The sequence below is a fragment of the Dictyostelium discoideum genome (assembly GCF_000004695.1).
Source record: "Dictyostelium discoideum AX4 chromosome 3 chromosome, whole genome shotgun sequence".
Classification (NCBI taxonomy): Eukaryota; Evosea; class Eumycetozoa; order Dictyosteliales; family Dictyosteliaceae; genus Dictyostelium; species Dictyostelium discoideum.
In genome coordinates, this window is record NC_007089.4 from 5,137,463 (window position 1) to 5,152,243 (window position 14,781).

General features: G+C 27.9%; 1 protein-coding gene across 1 annotated transcript; it reads left to right on the top strand.

Moving 5' to 3' along the window:
• Positions 1-383: 383 nt before the first annotated feature.
• Positions 384-14,392, top strand: tra1 (protein kinase, Atypical group; the record flags this gene model as incomplete). Its single annotated transcript, XM_635412.3, is given in 3 exon segments — positions 384-722; positions 848-4,192; positions 4,326-14,392. Coding segments are annotated over 3 exon segments (13,751 nt in total).
• Positions 14,393-14,781: the final 389 nt, after the last annotated feature.

Sequence of the window (14,781 nt, forward strand, 5' to 3'; positions counted from 1 at the left end):
CCAAAAAAAAAAAAGACAAATAAATTGACATAACTGTTAATTTTTTGAATTTAAAAAATTTTATTCAAAAAGCGCATTGGTATTTTTTTTGAATTTTTATTTTTATTTTTTTCATTTTTTTTTTTGCTTCATTTTTTTTTTTTTTTTTCATTTCATTTACAAATTTTAATTAATTAGACGAAAATAAATTATTTTTAGGATCAATTGATTCCTACATGTTGAATTAATTTTTTTTTTTCCCAAAAACTTTTTTTTTTTTTTTTTTTTTTTTTTTATTTTTTTATTTTATATGTGAAAAATCAAAAATCACATATGTATTGTACTCATTTTTATAAAAATTAATAAAATAAAAAAAAATTAAATAAATCAATTACTTTTTAAAAATGTCAACTAATCCACCACAACCACCACCAAGTTCAACAATTGCATCAAATCCACCACAACCAATAGCAACTCCAATGTCAACTACAAATCCATCACAACCAACAATAACCTCATCATCAGCAGCATCATCATCATCATCATCATCATCAGGTAATCCAGTTAATTTTGAATCATATGCCAGAAGATGCTTTGAATTAAATAATAATAATGAACAAACTCAATTGTTAGCATTAGTCACAGAGATTAGAGATAATATAGAATTAGTTCATACTGTTGAATATCCAACATTTTTAAATTTTTTATTTCCTGTATTTTATAATATTTTAAGACAAGGTGCTGTAAGTATCAAAAAAAAAAAAAAAAAAAAAAAAAAAAAAAAAAAAAATAATATTTGGTTTTATATGTTGTGATTGATTGATTAATTAACAATTATTAATTTAATTTTTATTATCATTATCAACAGGTTCAATTTAATGATGGGCCAGAACAAAAGATTAGAAATACAATATTAGATATATTAAATAAATTACCAAATAATGAATTACTTAGACCACATATTTTAGTTTTATTACAATTATCAATGTATTTATTAGAGGTTGATAATGAAGAGAATGCATTGGTTTGTCTAAGAATTATTATAGAACTTCACAAGAATTATAGAAATGCTTTAGAGAGTGAAATTCAACCATTTTTAAATATAGTTTTAAAATTATATACAGATTTACCTTCAACAATTGAAAAAACATTTTCATCATCATCATCAGCATCATTATCAACAACCACAACAGCAATATCACCTACCACCACCACTACTACTACACCAGCAACGGCAACAACACCAGCAACAACTACAGCAACTGGAAATACAATTACAACACCACCACCTGCAACACCACCTTCTACTACAGCAACAGCAATATCACCAACATCATCAACAACTACAACTACAACTGCAACAACCGCAGCAGCAGCAACAATAGCAACAACAACAGCAACAACAACAATAACACCACCATTACCACCATATATGATTAAAAGTATTGAATCATTTAAAATTTTAACAGAATGTCCAATAGTGGTTATATTATTATTTCAATTATATAATAGTTATATGAGTAGTAATGTTCCAAAATTTATACCATTAATAATTGAAACTCTATCATTACAAGCACCAGCCAATTCAACGGTGACACATCATTCACAATATGTCGATTTTATAGCGGCACAAGTTAAAACACTTTATTTATTAGCATACGTTTTGAAATGGCATATAGAACAAATTAAACAATACTCTGATCGTTTCCCAAGATCAGTGATTCAATTGCTTCAAAATTGTCCAGCACATTCATCAGCAATAAGAAAAGAGTTGTTGGTTACATTACGTCATATTCTATCATCAGATTTTAAATCGAAATTCATAGTTTATTTAGACCTTTTATTGGACGAAAAGATCATATTGGGCACAAGTAGAACTTCCTATGAATCATTAAGATCAATGGCGTATGGTTCATTAGCGGATTTCATTCACAATATGAGAAATGAACTAAACATTAATCAAATTTCAAAAGTAGTTGCAATCTATAGTAGACATTTACATGATCAAACCAATCCAGTCTCCATTCAAATCATGTCAGTCAAATTAATCATATCACTAATGGATGTAATTCAAAGAAAACAAGATCCACCTGAATATAAATCACGTTCAATCATTTATAAAGTGATCGAATCGTTCATTAATAAATTCTCTTCATTAAAACGTTCAATTCCAAAATTATTAGCTGATCAACAAAAAGAGAAAGAAAAAGAATTAAAAGATCCTCAATCACTTAAAGATAAATTGGATGGTTTATCATCTGCTAATACAACCACAAGTAGTACTGGTGAAATTATAATTTTAGATCCTGTAAAAGATACTAGAACTTTAATTAAAACAATGACTTCAAGTCTTAGAAATATATTTTGGTCTTTAAGTGCTTGTCCAATTAATAAGCCTGGTACTGGTATTACCACTGGTGCTGGTGCTACCACCACCACCACCACCAACACTAATAATACAATTATACCACCAGTTAGAATTGCATTACCATCAATTGAAGAAAGTTTATTATTTATTAAATTATTTAAAAGTACAGTTAAATGTTTTCCAATTTATGGTGGTTGTAACCCATCACCACAAGAGGAGAAAGAGATGATTGAAAATTTTACAGCATCTTTCATGATGTTAGATCAACGAACTTTTCAAGAGGTTTCAACATTTATTTTACCATTCCTTTATCAACGTTCATTAAATAATCCATCATTGTTATTAATTCCACAAGGTTTCTTATCAGTAACTCAAATGAATCCAACAGGTGTTCAAATTAATAGAGTTTTCTTAGAGGTTTTAACTCCTTTCCTATATGAAAAAATTAGAAATTTACAACCAACTGACAAACCTGATATTTGTATGATTAAATTGATTAAATTAATTTTTAATGCAATTCAACCAAATAATAATAGTGGTGTTGGTGGTAGTGGTGGTTCAAATAGTTCAGGTGGTGGTGGTGGTGGTGGTTCAAATAGTTCAAATAATTCAACCAATTCAAATACTACTACAAATATTGATTCAACATGTGTTCAACAGGTTTTATCATCAATGATTTTAATATTATTAAAATTAATTACAGAGAGTAAACAAATTGATTCCATTCAATATTTATTATTATTGAAAACCATTTTTAAGAGTTGCACAAGACCTGATCAAAGTAAAGAGATTACACTTTTATTCCCAATCATATTGGAGACATTGAATGATCTATTATTGTCAAGTAGTCATTCAACTATGATACCTGCCGTTCAACAATTGTTAATAGAGTTATCATTATCAATACCAGTTCAAATTGCAACATTATTACCATCATTACATCTATTGGTTAAACCATTGATGTTGGCTTTGGATTCAAGTTCTTCGGAATTACTATCAACTACATTTAGAATACTGGAATTAATTGTCGATAATGCAACTGGTGATTTCTTATTATTCACTTTTCGTGATAATAAATCGGAATTCTTACAAATACTAAGCAAACATTTACGTCCAGCTCCATATTTTTATGGTCCACATGCAATTAGAATATTAGGTAAAATGGCAGGTAAATCAAGATCATTTTCAGTTTTATCACCAATTTTATCAATTGATTCAACTTCAAATTCAAGATCAATACCATCTTCAAATAAAAACAATAATAATAATAATTATTATTATAATGGTAGTTGTAGTAATAGCGAAAATTATTCAAAAGTTTTTAAATTATTATTACCATGTGAAACTGGTGATGATAAAACTAAATCAATACCATTGGATAAATCAATTCAATCTATTAAAAATATATTATTATATCAATTAGATGATTCATACCTTCAAAGTAATGCTTATTCTTTATTAAAGTATTATATATCTTTATATCTTTCATCACAAGATTTCTTAATTAATCAACAATCATTATTAAATGAATTATTAAATAATTTAAAACAATCAAATAATAATAATAATAATAATAGTTCAACTGTAAATTTAAATATAATAGAATTAGATAATGAAAATGAAAATGAAAATGATAATAATAATAATAATAATAATAATAATAATAATAATAATAATAATAATAATAATAATAATAATAATAATAATAATAATAATAATAATAATAATAATAATAATAATAATATAAAAACATTTAAAACAAAAGAAGAATATTTAAATGAAATTAAAAACTTTAAAGATTTAGTTTATTGTCTATTTTTATCAATTACAAATGATCATTTAAAGGTAATTATTAATAATTAATATTTATTTATAAAAGATTTATATGAAATATATATTAAAATTTTTTTTAAAATTTAATTTATATGAAATATATATTAAAATTTTTTTTTAAAATTTTTTTATTTAAAAATTATAGGAAAAATTTGATAGTTTAAAATTTTTAAATAACTTTATTTATCATTTTGTTTTATATTTATCAACATTTAAATTTAATTATTCAATTATTTCAATGAAAGAATTGGATCCAAAAATATTTTTAGAAGCATTGGTTGATGTAATGTCAATGTCATCACATAATATTATCAATCAAAGCAATATTGAAGATTTACAAACTATTTCAACCTCTAAATTTAATAAGGCTCATATCACTTCCTTATTAGATATGATCTTTAATTGTTCAAATCAAATTTTTAGTGAAAATAGTAATTCAAAGAAGAATAATGAATTAATGACATCTTCAACTGATGTAAAAGATGGTGAAAAAGTTGAAATGGAAACCGAAGATTCATTAAAGAAAGATGAGATGTCAGCAGCAGCAACATCAGAAATTAAAAAAGAAACAAATGTTGTTGTTGAAAATGAACAAGATAAAGATACAGTATTAATATCTCCAATCTTTAAATATTTGGTGAAATTATTTATAAAGTGTTGTTATGATAAAGATTTCTCTGTAAAAGGTGCAGGTTTAATTGGTATTGAATATATCATTGAAAATGTAAAATTATCATGGATTCAACCTTTTCAACATTTAATATTAAAGTCATTATTATTTGTTTGTGAAGATTTATCATATTCTGGCTATCAACCAACAATTGATTATGCTTCTGAAATCATTATAAATTTAATCAAACTTTGTGTACCAAATTTAAATATAGTACCTGATTCAATGGAAATTGATCAATCTACAACAACAGCATCAACCACAGAGACAGCAGCAACAACAACAACTACAGAGACAGCAACACCAATGGTAACAGAATCAACAGCAATCGTAACAGAACCAACAGCAACCACACCAACAGCAACACCAACATCAACACCAACATCAACATCAACACCAACACCAACACCAATACCAACAGCAACAACATCTTCAACTACGACAGCACCAACAACAACAACAACAACAACGACAAATTTATCATCATCTTCAACAATTAATCAAAAACCACATTGTAAATTGAATCAATTAAAATTAAAAGATAGAGAATTATTAAAATTAATATTAGAAATTTTAATGGAACGTATTACATCATGGAGTGGACATACAAGATCATTAGCACAAAGAATGTTAACTATGATATCAGTAGAGATAACAAAGATACCAATGAGTCAATTGATTGAGGATTTAAAGATGACAGTTCAAAAGTTATTACCAAAAACTCCATTGAAATCTTTATCGATTTCATTACAAACTGGTGTTATCGATGGTTTAACATTTTGTTTATCACAAAAACCATCACCATTAATTGAGATTGGAGCAGATACAGTCCGAGTATTACAAGAGTGTTTAAATGTTGCAGGTGATGAAAGTAGTCCAACTCAACAATCACAAATTAAATCGAGTTCAGCAAAATCCATTTCAGCAACTAATAATCTTAGAGTGTGTGGTGTTGAAATGGTTGCAACCGCAATGACTTGTCCAGACTTTTTACAATTTGAATGTTTGGAGTTCAAGAATCGTATCATTCGTATGTTTTTCAAGGTTGTGACTGCTCGTAATAAAGAGATGGCAATGGCAGCAAAGAGAGGTTTAGCCAATTCAATTCAACAACAACGTCTTCATAGAGATCTTTTACAAACATGTCTTCGTCCAGTTCTATCGAATATAACGGATCCAAAGAGTTTAAGTGTACCCTTTTTACAAGGTTTATCAAGATTATTAGAATTGTTAAGCAATTGTTTCAATGCTGCATTGGGTGAGAAACTCTTTGAATATTTAAAGAAATTCGAAGAAGCTGGTAAATTATCTTATCTTGCCAATAAATATAGAGACTCTGAGGAAGTTAAAATTTGTGCGTCCATAATCGATATCTTTCATCTATTACCACCCGCCGCTAAACTATTAGACTCAACAATCATTTTAACCATCAGATTAGAACAATCACTTTGTAAGGAGGTTACATCACCATATCGTGAACCTTTAATTCGTTTCCTTGCAAAGTATCCTCAAAGAACCATTGAAATTTTCATGGGACAATTACCACAATTTAATCTTATCTTTAGATTGATTCTTAAACATCAACCATTATCAAAGCCAATCGTTGAGGAATTAGCAAATACTTATTCCATTTGGTTAGAAGCTCATTTGAAATCGCCATCTGCCGATATTAGATTTCACACTCTTTCAATGGTTAGTATCATTAGAAAACAATTACCAAATTGGTTACCAGAGAATAGAAAAGTTTTAGATATTCTAATCGAATATTGGAGACCATTGTCACATATGATACAATCAGCCAGTAATCCATTGGATATTTCAAATCAAACATTACGTGAAACTAAAATCATTGTAAAATGTTTCTTGCAATATTGTAAAGCTCATTCAGAAGAAACTGACCTCTACTTTTATATGTTGAGCGTTTTAACACTAAGAGCATCAATGGATTTCAATTTCTTACGTGATTACTACCAACATGATTTAGCACCATCTTCAACCATTGAACAAAAGAAAAAAATCATTCAAACATTTTTAATATTTTTCAAAGACCAAACTATACCATCTGATAATAAAGTTCAAGCAATTCAAAATTTAATAACTCCAATTTTAACAAATTATTTTCATCAAACTGATCGTAATAGTAGTAGTGGTGGTGGTATAATTGAAGATAGTCTTTTTATACAATTAACAAAACAAACTTTAGAAACAGAGGTAAAAGCATCATATGATGATACTTTATTAATTGAATTGTTACAATTGGAAACATTATTGGTAAAGAATTTATCAAGTGTTTTAGTTGACTGTAGAAAAGAGTTGATCAAATTCGCATGGAATCATTTAAAGAATGAAGATTTAACATGTAAACAATCCGCTTATATATTGGCATGTGGTTTCATTGAAGCTTATGAAACACCTCATAAAATTGTTTTACAAGTTTATGTACCATTGTTACGTGCCTATCAACCTGAATCTAAACATTTGGTAAAACAAGCATTGGATATTTTAATGCCTTGTTTTAAAACTCGTTTACCAGGTGGTGATCCAAAGAATTCAACATGGGTTAAATGGACAAAGAAAATTATCGTCGAAGAAGGTCATACCACTGCTCAATTGGTTCATATCATCCAATTGATTGTACGTCATCCACAATTATTCTATCCAAGTAGATCTCAATTCGTACCACATATTATTTTATTATTACCAAAGATTGCGTTGGGTTCAAATTTAACAGCAGAAAATAAGAAACTTTCAATTGATATAGCTGATACCATTATCATTTGGGAAAAAATGAGAATGTCAAATTTACAACAATCAATTAAAACTTCTTCTTCAAGTTTACCAACAACAACAACAACAACAACAAGCTCTAATAAACCAACAGATTCATCATCATTACCACCAAATACACCAATTGCAGAAGGTTCAATTACAACACCAAGTCAAGGTGGAGTTGCTACACCAAATGTTTCAGATTCAACACCAACTCCTGGTATTCACCATGGTGCTACAAACATTGATGATGAATATAGACCACCATTAAGTGCTATTGAGCATATTTCATTGTTTTTAATTCGTATGGCTTCAAATTGGTATCATATTAACGAAAAATGTTCAGAGCTTTTAAGACAAACATTGGTAATTTGGCCAGAAACTAATATTAAATTTAGTGTTTTCGAGAAACCAATGAATACTGATCAACCACAAATGATTTCAACTTGTTTGTCAATGTTAAATTTAATTGCTGAATATCAAGTAAACACTTTTATTCCAAATAATGTTGTTGCATTACAACAATCTTTACTTCAAGCTTTAAATAGTGATAATGCTAAAATATCTTCATTATTAGGTTCATTATTTAAAAAGATTTTAGCAGCTTTTCCATTACCAACTAATAATACCACTACAACAACACCAGTATCATCGACAACAACAACCGAACAATCATCAGATTCATCATCATTACCACCACCTCCTCCAGTTCAAGTAACAAAACCAATTCCAAATGAAATGGTTTCATTTTATACTTTTATTGGAACCCAATTTGAAATGATTTTAGGCGCATTCGATAAGAATTATAATTTATCAATTTTATCAAATATTAAAGTATTTAGTGATCATAGTGAGTCATTCATTGATCCATATATTAGTTTAATTGTAAAGGTTTTGATTAGATTAACTAGAAATTATTTATCACAAGATTCTGATGGTGGTACTGGTTCATTGGCAAATAAACCATTGTCATCTAGTGGTTCAACATCACAAACTGGTGGTGCTTCTCAAACTGCCACCAGTGCATCTAATGTAGTTTTAAAGAAATCAAATTCAGAGATTATTAGTGGTCTTTGTAAAACTTATGGATTCTTAAAAACTAAAACAACAAAATTAAATTCAGATCAAAGAAATGCTTTCATTCAATCTTTATTAGTTTTAATTGAACGTAGTAACGATGTTGAACTATTATCTGAAATTATTAAGGTTGTTGATTATTTAATTTCAATTTCACCATCACCATCACCATCTACAACTCCAGTAGTCACAGAAACAACTATTCCATCCACAACAACAACAACAACTACAGCAGCAACAACAACAACAACTACTACTCCATCTACAACAACTACAGCAGCAACAACAACCACTGCTCCAACTACAACAGAGACAACAACAACAGCAGCAACAACAACAATTACACCATTTTTAACAATTAAAGAAAAAATTAACTTTTTAATTAAATTGGGTAGAGTTGATCAATTATCAAATGCAGAATTATCATTATCATATTATAAATTAGTATTATCATTTTATAGTGAATCAAATTCAAGTAGTAAACAAGAGTTATCACAATTGGAACCATGCTTTATGATGGGATTACGTAATACAGTGGATCAAGGTATGCGTAAATCATTGTTTAATATATTACATAAATCAATTGGTACAACACCATATCAAAGATTAAACTATATCATTGGAGTACAACAATGGGATATCTTGGGTACAACATATTGGATTAAACATGCTTTAGATTTATTATTAGCAATTTTACCAAATGATAAATTTGTTAAAATTTCAAATTTCTGTTCAAAATTACCAACTTCTTTGAAATTTGCTAATCGTAATGGAAATGATATCAACCAACAACAACAACAACAACAACAACAACAACAACAACAACAACAACAACAACAACAACAACAACAACAACAACAACAACAACAACAACAACAACAACAACAACAACAACAACAACACCACCAACAAGAACAACCAATGGAAATCGATGAGAATCTAGTAGTTGAACAATCATCATCGGTGAATAAAGGTAATGAAGAATTTAAAAAATCATTAAAATTACATACTCAATGGTTAGAATCATTAAAAAATGAAGAATCATTAAAATTTAGTGAATTTAATGAAAATCTTAGAGAGTTAATTTTTATTGATTCTCATTTAGTTAATGATTTATGGTGTCATCTATTTAGTGATATGTGGTCAGATTTAACAAAAGAAGAACAATTTAAATTATCAAAATCTTTAACTTTATTATTGTCAAAAGATTATACAAAGAAAGTACCTTTAGTTAGTAAACCTATTATACCACCAACTTCAATACCAATTTCAAAACCAATAATAACAACAACAACATCAACATCTTCATCAACTTCTACAACAACACCAATAACAACAATACCATTAATTAATAATTCACAATTAATAACTATTGTTACATTAACACAACAACAAACTAATCCAATAATTGTACCATCATTAAGAGAACCAAATGTTATTAAAACATGGATGGAAACTTTAGGAATGTGTAAACCAATACCAAAGGTACCAATTGAAGTTATTAGTTTTTTGGGTGAAAATTATAATTGTTGGTATTATGCAATTAGAATGATTGAACAACAATTAATTGATAGACAAAAACTTTTAGATTCAACCGATATCAATTGGGATTATCTTTCCTATCTTTATGGTGCAATTGGTGAAAAGGATTTACTTTATGGTATTTATAGAAAGAGATATCAATGTGATGAAACTAAACTTGGTCTATTGTTAGAACAATTTTATATGTTCCAATCTTCACAAGAGGTATTTTTATCGGCAATGAATAAATATTCAGCGGTAGGATGTAAACCAACACCACGTAGTGAAAATCTATTATGGGAAGATCATTGGTTAGAATGTGCAAAACGTTTAAATCAATGGAATTTCGTTCACGAATTTTCAAAAGAAAAGAATATGTATGATCTTACGATTGAGTCAGCTTGGAAGATACCACAATGGAATTCAGTGAAAGAGAATATGAAGAAAATGATGTCACAAGGTGATACAAGTATTAGAAAAATACTTCAAGGTTATTTCTTAACAAATGAAAAGAGATATCATGAAGTTGACCCTGCAATCGTTACCTCTAATCAATTGATTCTCGATAAATGGGTATCATTACCTGAACGTTCTTTCCGTTCTCATACTAATAGTTTGGTGGAAATGCAACAAGTCGTTGAATTACAAGAATCGGTTCATATCTTAAAAGAAATTAGTAACATCACTCTATCACAACAACCTGCTGATTTAAGTCGTTCATTCTTAACTTCCAATTATATAAAATCAATTTTCAATATTTGGCGTGAACGTCTACCAAATAAAGATGAGGATCTATTGATTTGGTTCGAATTAATGGCATGGAGACAACAAGTATTCAATATCATTGGTACACCATCAATGAATGGTGGTATCGGTGCTAATCCAGTGACACCAACAAATACCACTACCACAATCACAAATCCTGACGGTACAACCACTACAACTACAACTCCATTACCACCACCACAACAACCAATCAATCAAATTGAATTTGCTTCACCACGTTATATGGTTTTAGAAATGGCATGGACAATGAATAAATACTCTCATATCGTTAGAAAACATAACATCATAGAGGTTTGTTTAAATTCTCTAAGTAAAATGTTTGATCTTCAAATTGAACTTCATGATATCTTTTTAAATCTTAAAGAGCAAATTAAATGTTATCTTCAATTACCAACTCATTATGATACGGGTATTTCAATTATCAATAGTACAAACCTCGATTTCTTCACTCCAATGCAAAAGGGTGAATTCCTTCAATTGAAAGGTGAATTCTTAAATAGATTAGGTCGTTATGATGAAGCAAATCAATCTTTTGCCTCCTCTGTAAGTCAATATGAAAACTCGGCAAAGAATTGGATAAGTTGGGCACATTTCTGCGATAATCAATTCACCAATCATAGTAGTAGTTCAATAACTCCTTCTTCAACTCCTACCACTTATGATATTAAAACTCAATGGGCTGAATCTGCAATTAGTTGTTATATTCAAGGCATTAAATGTGATCCAAAATATGGTAGTCGTTATGTTCCAAGAATATTCTGGTTACTTTATCTAAATGGTTCTGGTGAAGTTCCTCAACAAATACAAACTCAACAACAACAACAACAAGCAGCTGCTCAAGGTGGCTTACCACCACAACCAAGAAAACTAACACCTGCCCAATCTGTATTCCAATCATTCTTAAATTCATGGACTATTCTTCCACAATGGATTTGGTTAAATTATATGCCTCAATTGATTTCAGGTGCTGCTAATCTTTTAAATTTCCCAGGTTATGGTTTCCTTTGTTGGCAAATGATTGGTAAAATTTGTTATTTATTCCCAAATTCTTCATATTATCATTTTAGAAAATTAGTTTTGGAAATGAAATCAAATGCTTCTAAATTTACTACCTCACCACCTACAACAACAACAACAGCAACAACAACAACAACAGCAACAACAACAATAACAACAGCTACTACAACCTCAACACCAACTCAAATACAACACCAACTCAAAATACAACTACACCTATTAAAGAAGAATCATCTACAACTACTGCAACTACAACACCAGCTGTACCATCAACTTCTACTCCAACTTCTACATCAGCACCAGCTCCAATATCAACATCTACAAATACCCCACCAAATGCTACAACAACAACTCCACAAGCAAATACAACATCACCACCACCACCAAGTTCAACATTCTCACCACTTAAAATGACAGAAACATTATCACTTGGATTGCATCAATATCATTCTTGTTTAATTAATGAAATTGATATGATGTTAGGATCATTTAGTATATTATCAGGTAGTATACCAGCAGTTTATCAATTTAATGGCTCATTAAATCAAATTTTATTAGAAGCATTCAAATTGAATAAGATTGAAGATTCAATATATAATTCCATTCGTTCATTATATAAACATTATTTCGTAAATGAAATTAAATATCAAAATAGTAAAGAATTTTTAGAAGCCTATAAGAGTGAATTTAAAGTTGATTTCATTGAATTCAATTTAGATGATATTGTATCTGATACAATTAAAAAAGAATCTGATCAAGAAACTAATGTTGTTGAAGGAACTACAAATGTCTCAAAAGAATTAGAAACGACATCAGAAAAACAACAACAACAACAACAACAACTTCCAACAATTTCAATTTTATTATTAATTGAAAAATTAATTAAATGGATAGATAGAAAACCAGATAATTCATTAATAACAGTTGTTAATACTGATCAATCAACAAATTATTATGGTATTGATACAATGATATGTTTAGAATCAATTTGTCCACAATTAGTAAATTTCAAACCATCAATTTTAGAGATACCAGGTCAATATAATACAAATCGTGATCCAAATATTGAAAATAATGTTAAAGTTGAAAAGGTTGGAATGTTTGCAAAATTAATTAAACATTCAAATGGTATGGTATGTCCAAGAATTACATTATATGGTGGAAATGGTAAAGCTTATCAATTTTTAATTGAAAGTTCACCTTCATTAATTAATGGCATCACCAATAGTAATAACAACAATGTAGCACGTGTTTATGAAAGAAAGAATCAATTGCTAGGTTCAATTAATTCAATGTTGATAAAGAATCGTGAAACTAGAAGAAGAGGTCTTACACTTAATTCTTATCCAACCGTTGTACCAATTAAAAATTCATTGACAATGATTCAAAATATTGGTAATGATTCAATTAAACAATTGGCTGAAGTTTGGTATACTCATTCAAATCAATCAAATCTATTTAAACCAATGTTAAAATATAAAGAAATGTTATTAAATTCAAATCTTCATACTGAATTATTGTCAAAGAAAGATCAAGATGGTGATTTAGAATTTACAAATATTACAGAGGATAATAATATTAGTAGCAGCAGCAGCAGCAGTAGTAGTAGTGGTAGTAATAGTGGAGAAAATTCACCAATTATAGATTCTAGTAAATTAGTAGTGTTTAGAGAAATGTCAAAAGAGATTGGTGATGAATTAATGATCAATTATATTCAATCAACATTATTACCAACCAATTATCAAGATCAATATGAATTTAAATTAAACTTTTCAAATCAATTTGGTTTACATTCATTATTGCAATACATTCTATTCTCAGATATTGGTGATATTGATCCATCAAAGATTTATTTAACAAAATCTACAGGTTCAGTGTATTATAATGATTGGTCATTAAAATTAACAAATCGTAAATTAGGTTTTGATTTACTTCAAGATAATCCATACAATCAACAACAACTATTAAGACTATCACCAAATATTAGAAATTATTTAGGTCCTTTATATTTAGAAGGTAGTTATCTTTCTTCAATGATTTCAACTTGTATTTGTTTATCAGATTTAAAGGATCAATTGGTTAATTCAATCAATTTATTCATTTTCGATGAATATATGTGTATGAATAATGTTGAACCATTACAACAGAGTGAACAAAATAAAGATAGAAACATTCACTATGAATTCATTGATAAAACTACCGCCACTGTTCATCAAATGCTTGAAAATAGAATTGATTCTTTAACTCCTTCCTCTCAACCTGATAAAACCTGTTTTATCTCTCCAATAGTTAAAAAAGTAAATCAATTAATTCAAAATTCTTTATCTTCAAATATTTCTCAATTGGACCAATTATCTTGTCCATGGCTTTAAAAAAGTAATAATAATTAAATAAATAAAAATAAATAAAATAAAATAAAAATAAAAATAATAATCGTTTTTTTTTTTTTTAGATCATTAAATTGAATAATAATTCATCAAATTAATTATTTTTTAAAGAATTCACTAATAAAACTATTCAATGGTAATTGAATTAATTATTATATTAAACTTAAAAAATTAATGAATCTTAAATATTTATTAATTTTTCCATACAATAAACCTTTAATAATAATAAAGTTTGTTAACAATAATAAAATTTTATTGATTTGATTATTTGAAACAATCCTTTACTAAAAAATTTCTTCCATTAACACTTTTATGACTCAAACATTTTTTAAATTATTTGTAACTCAAATAAAAAATACTTTTTTCTTTAACTG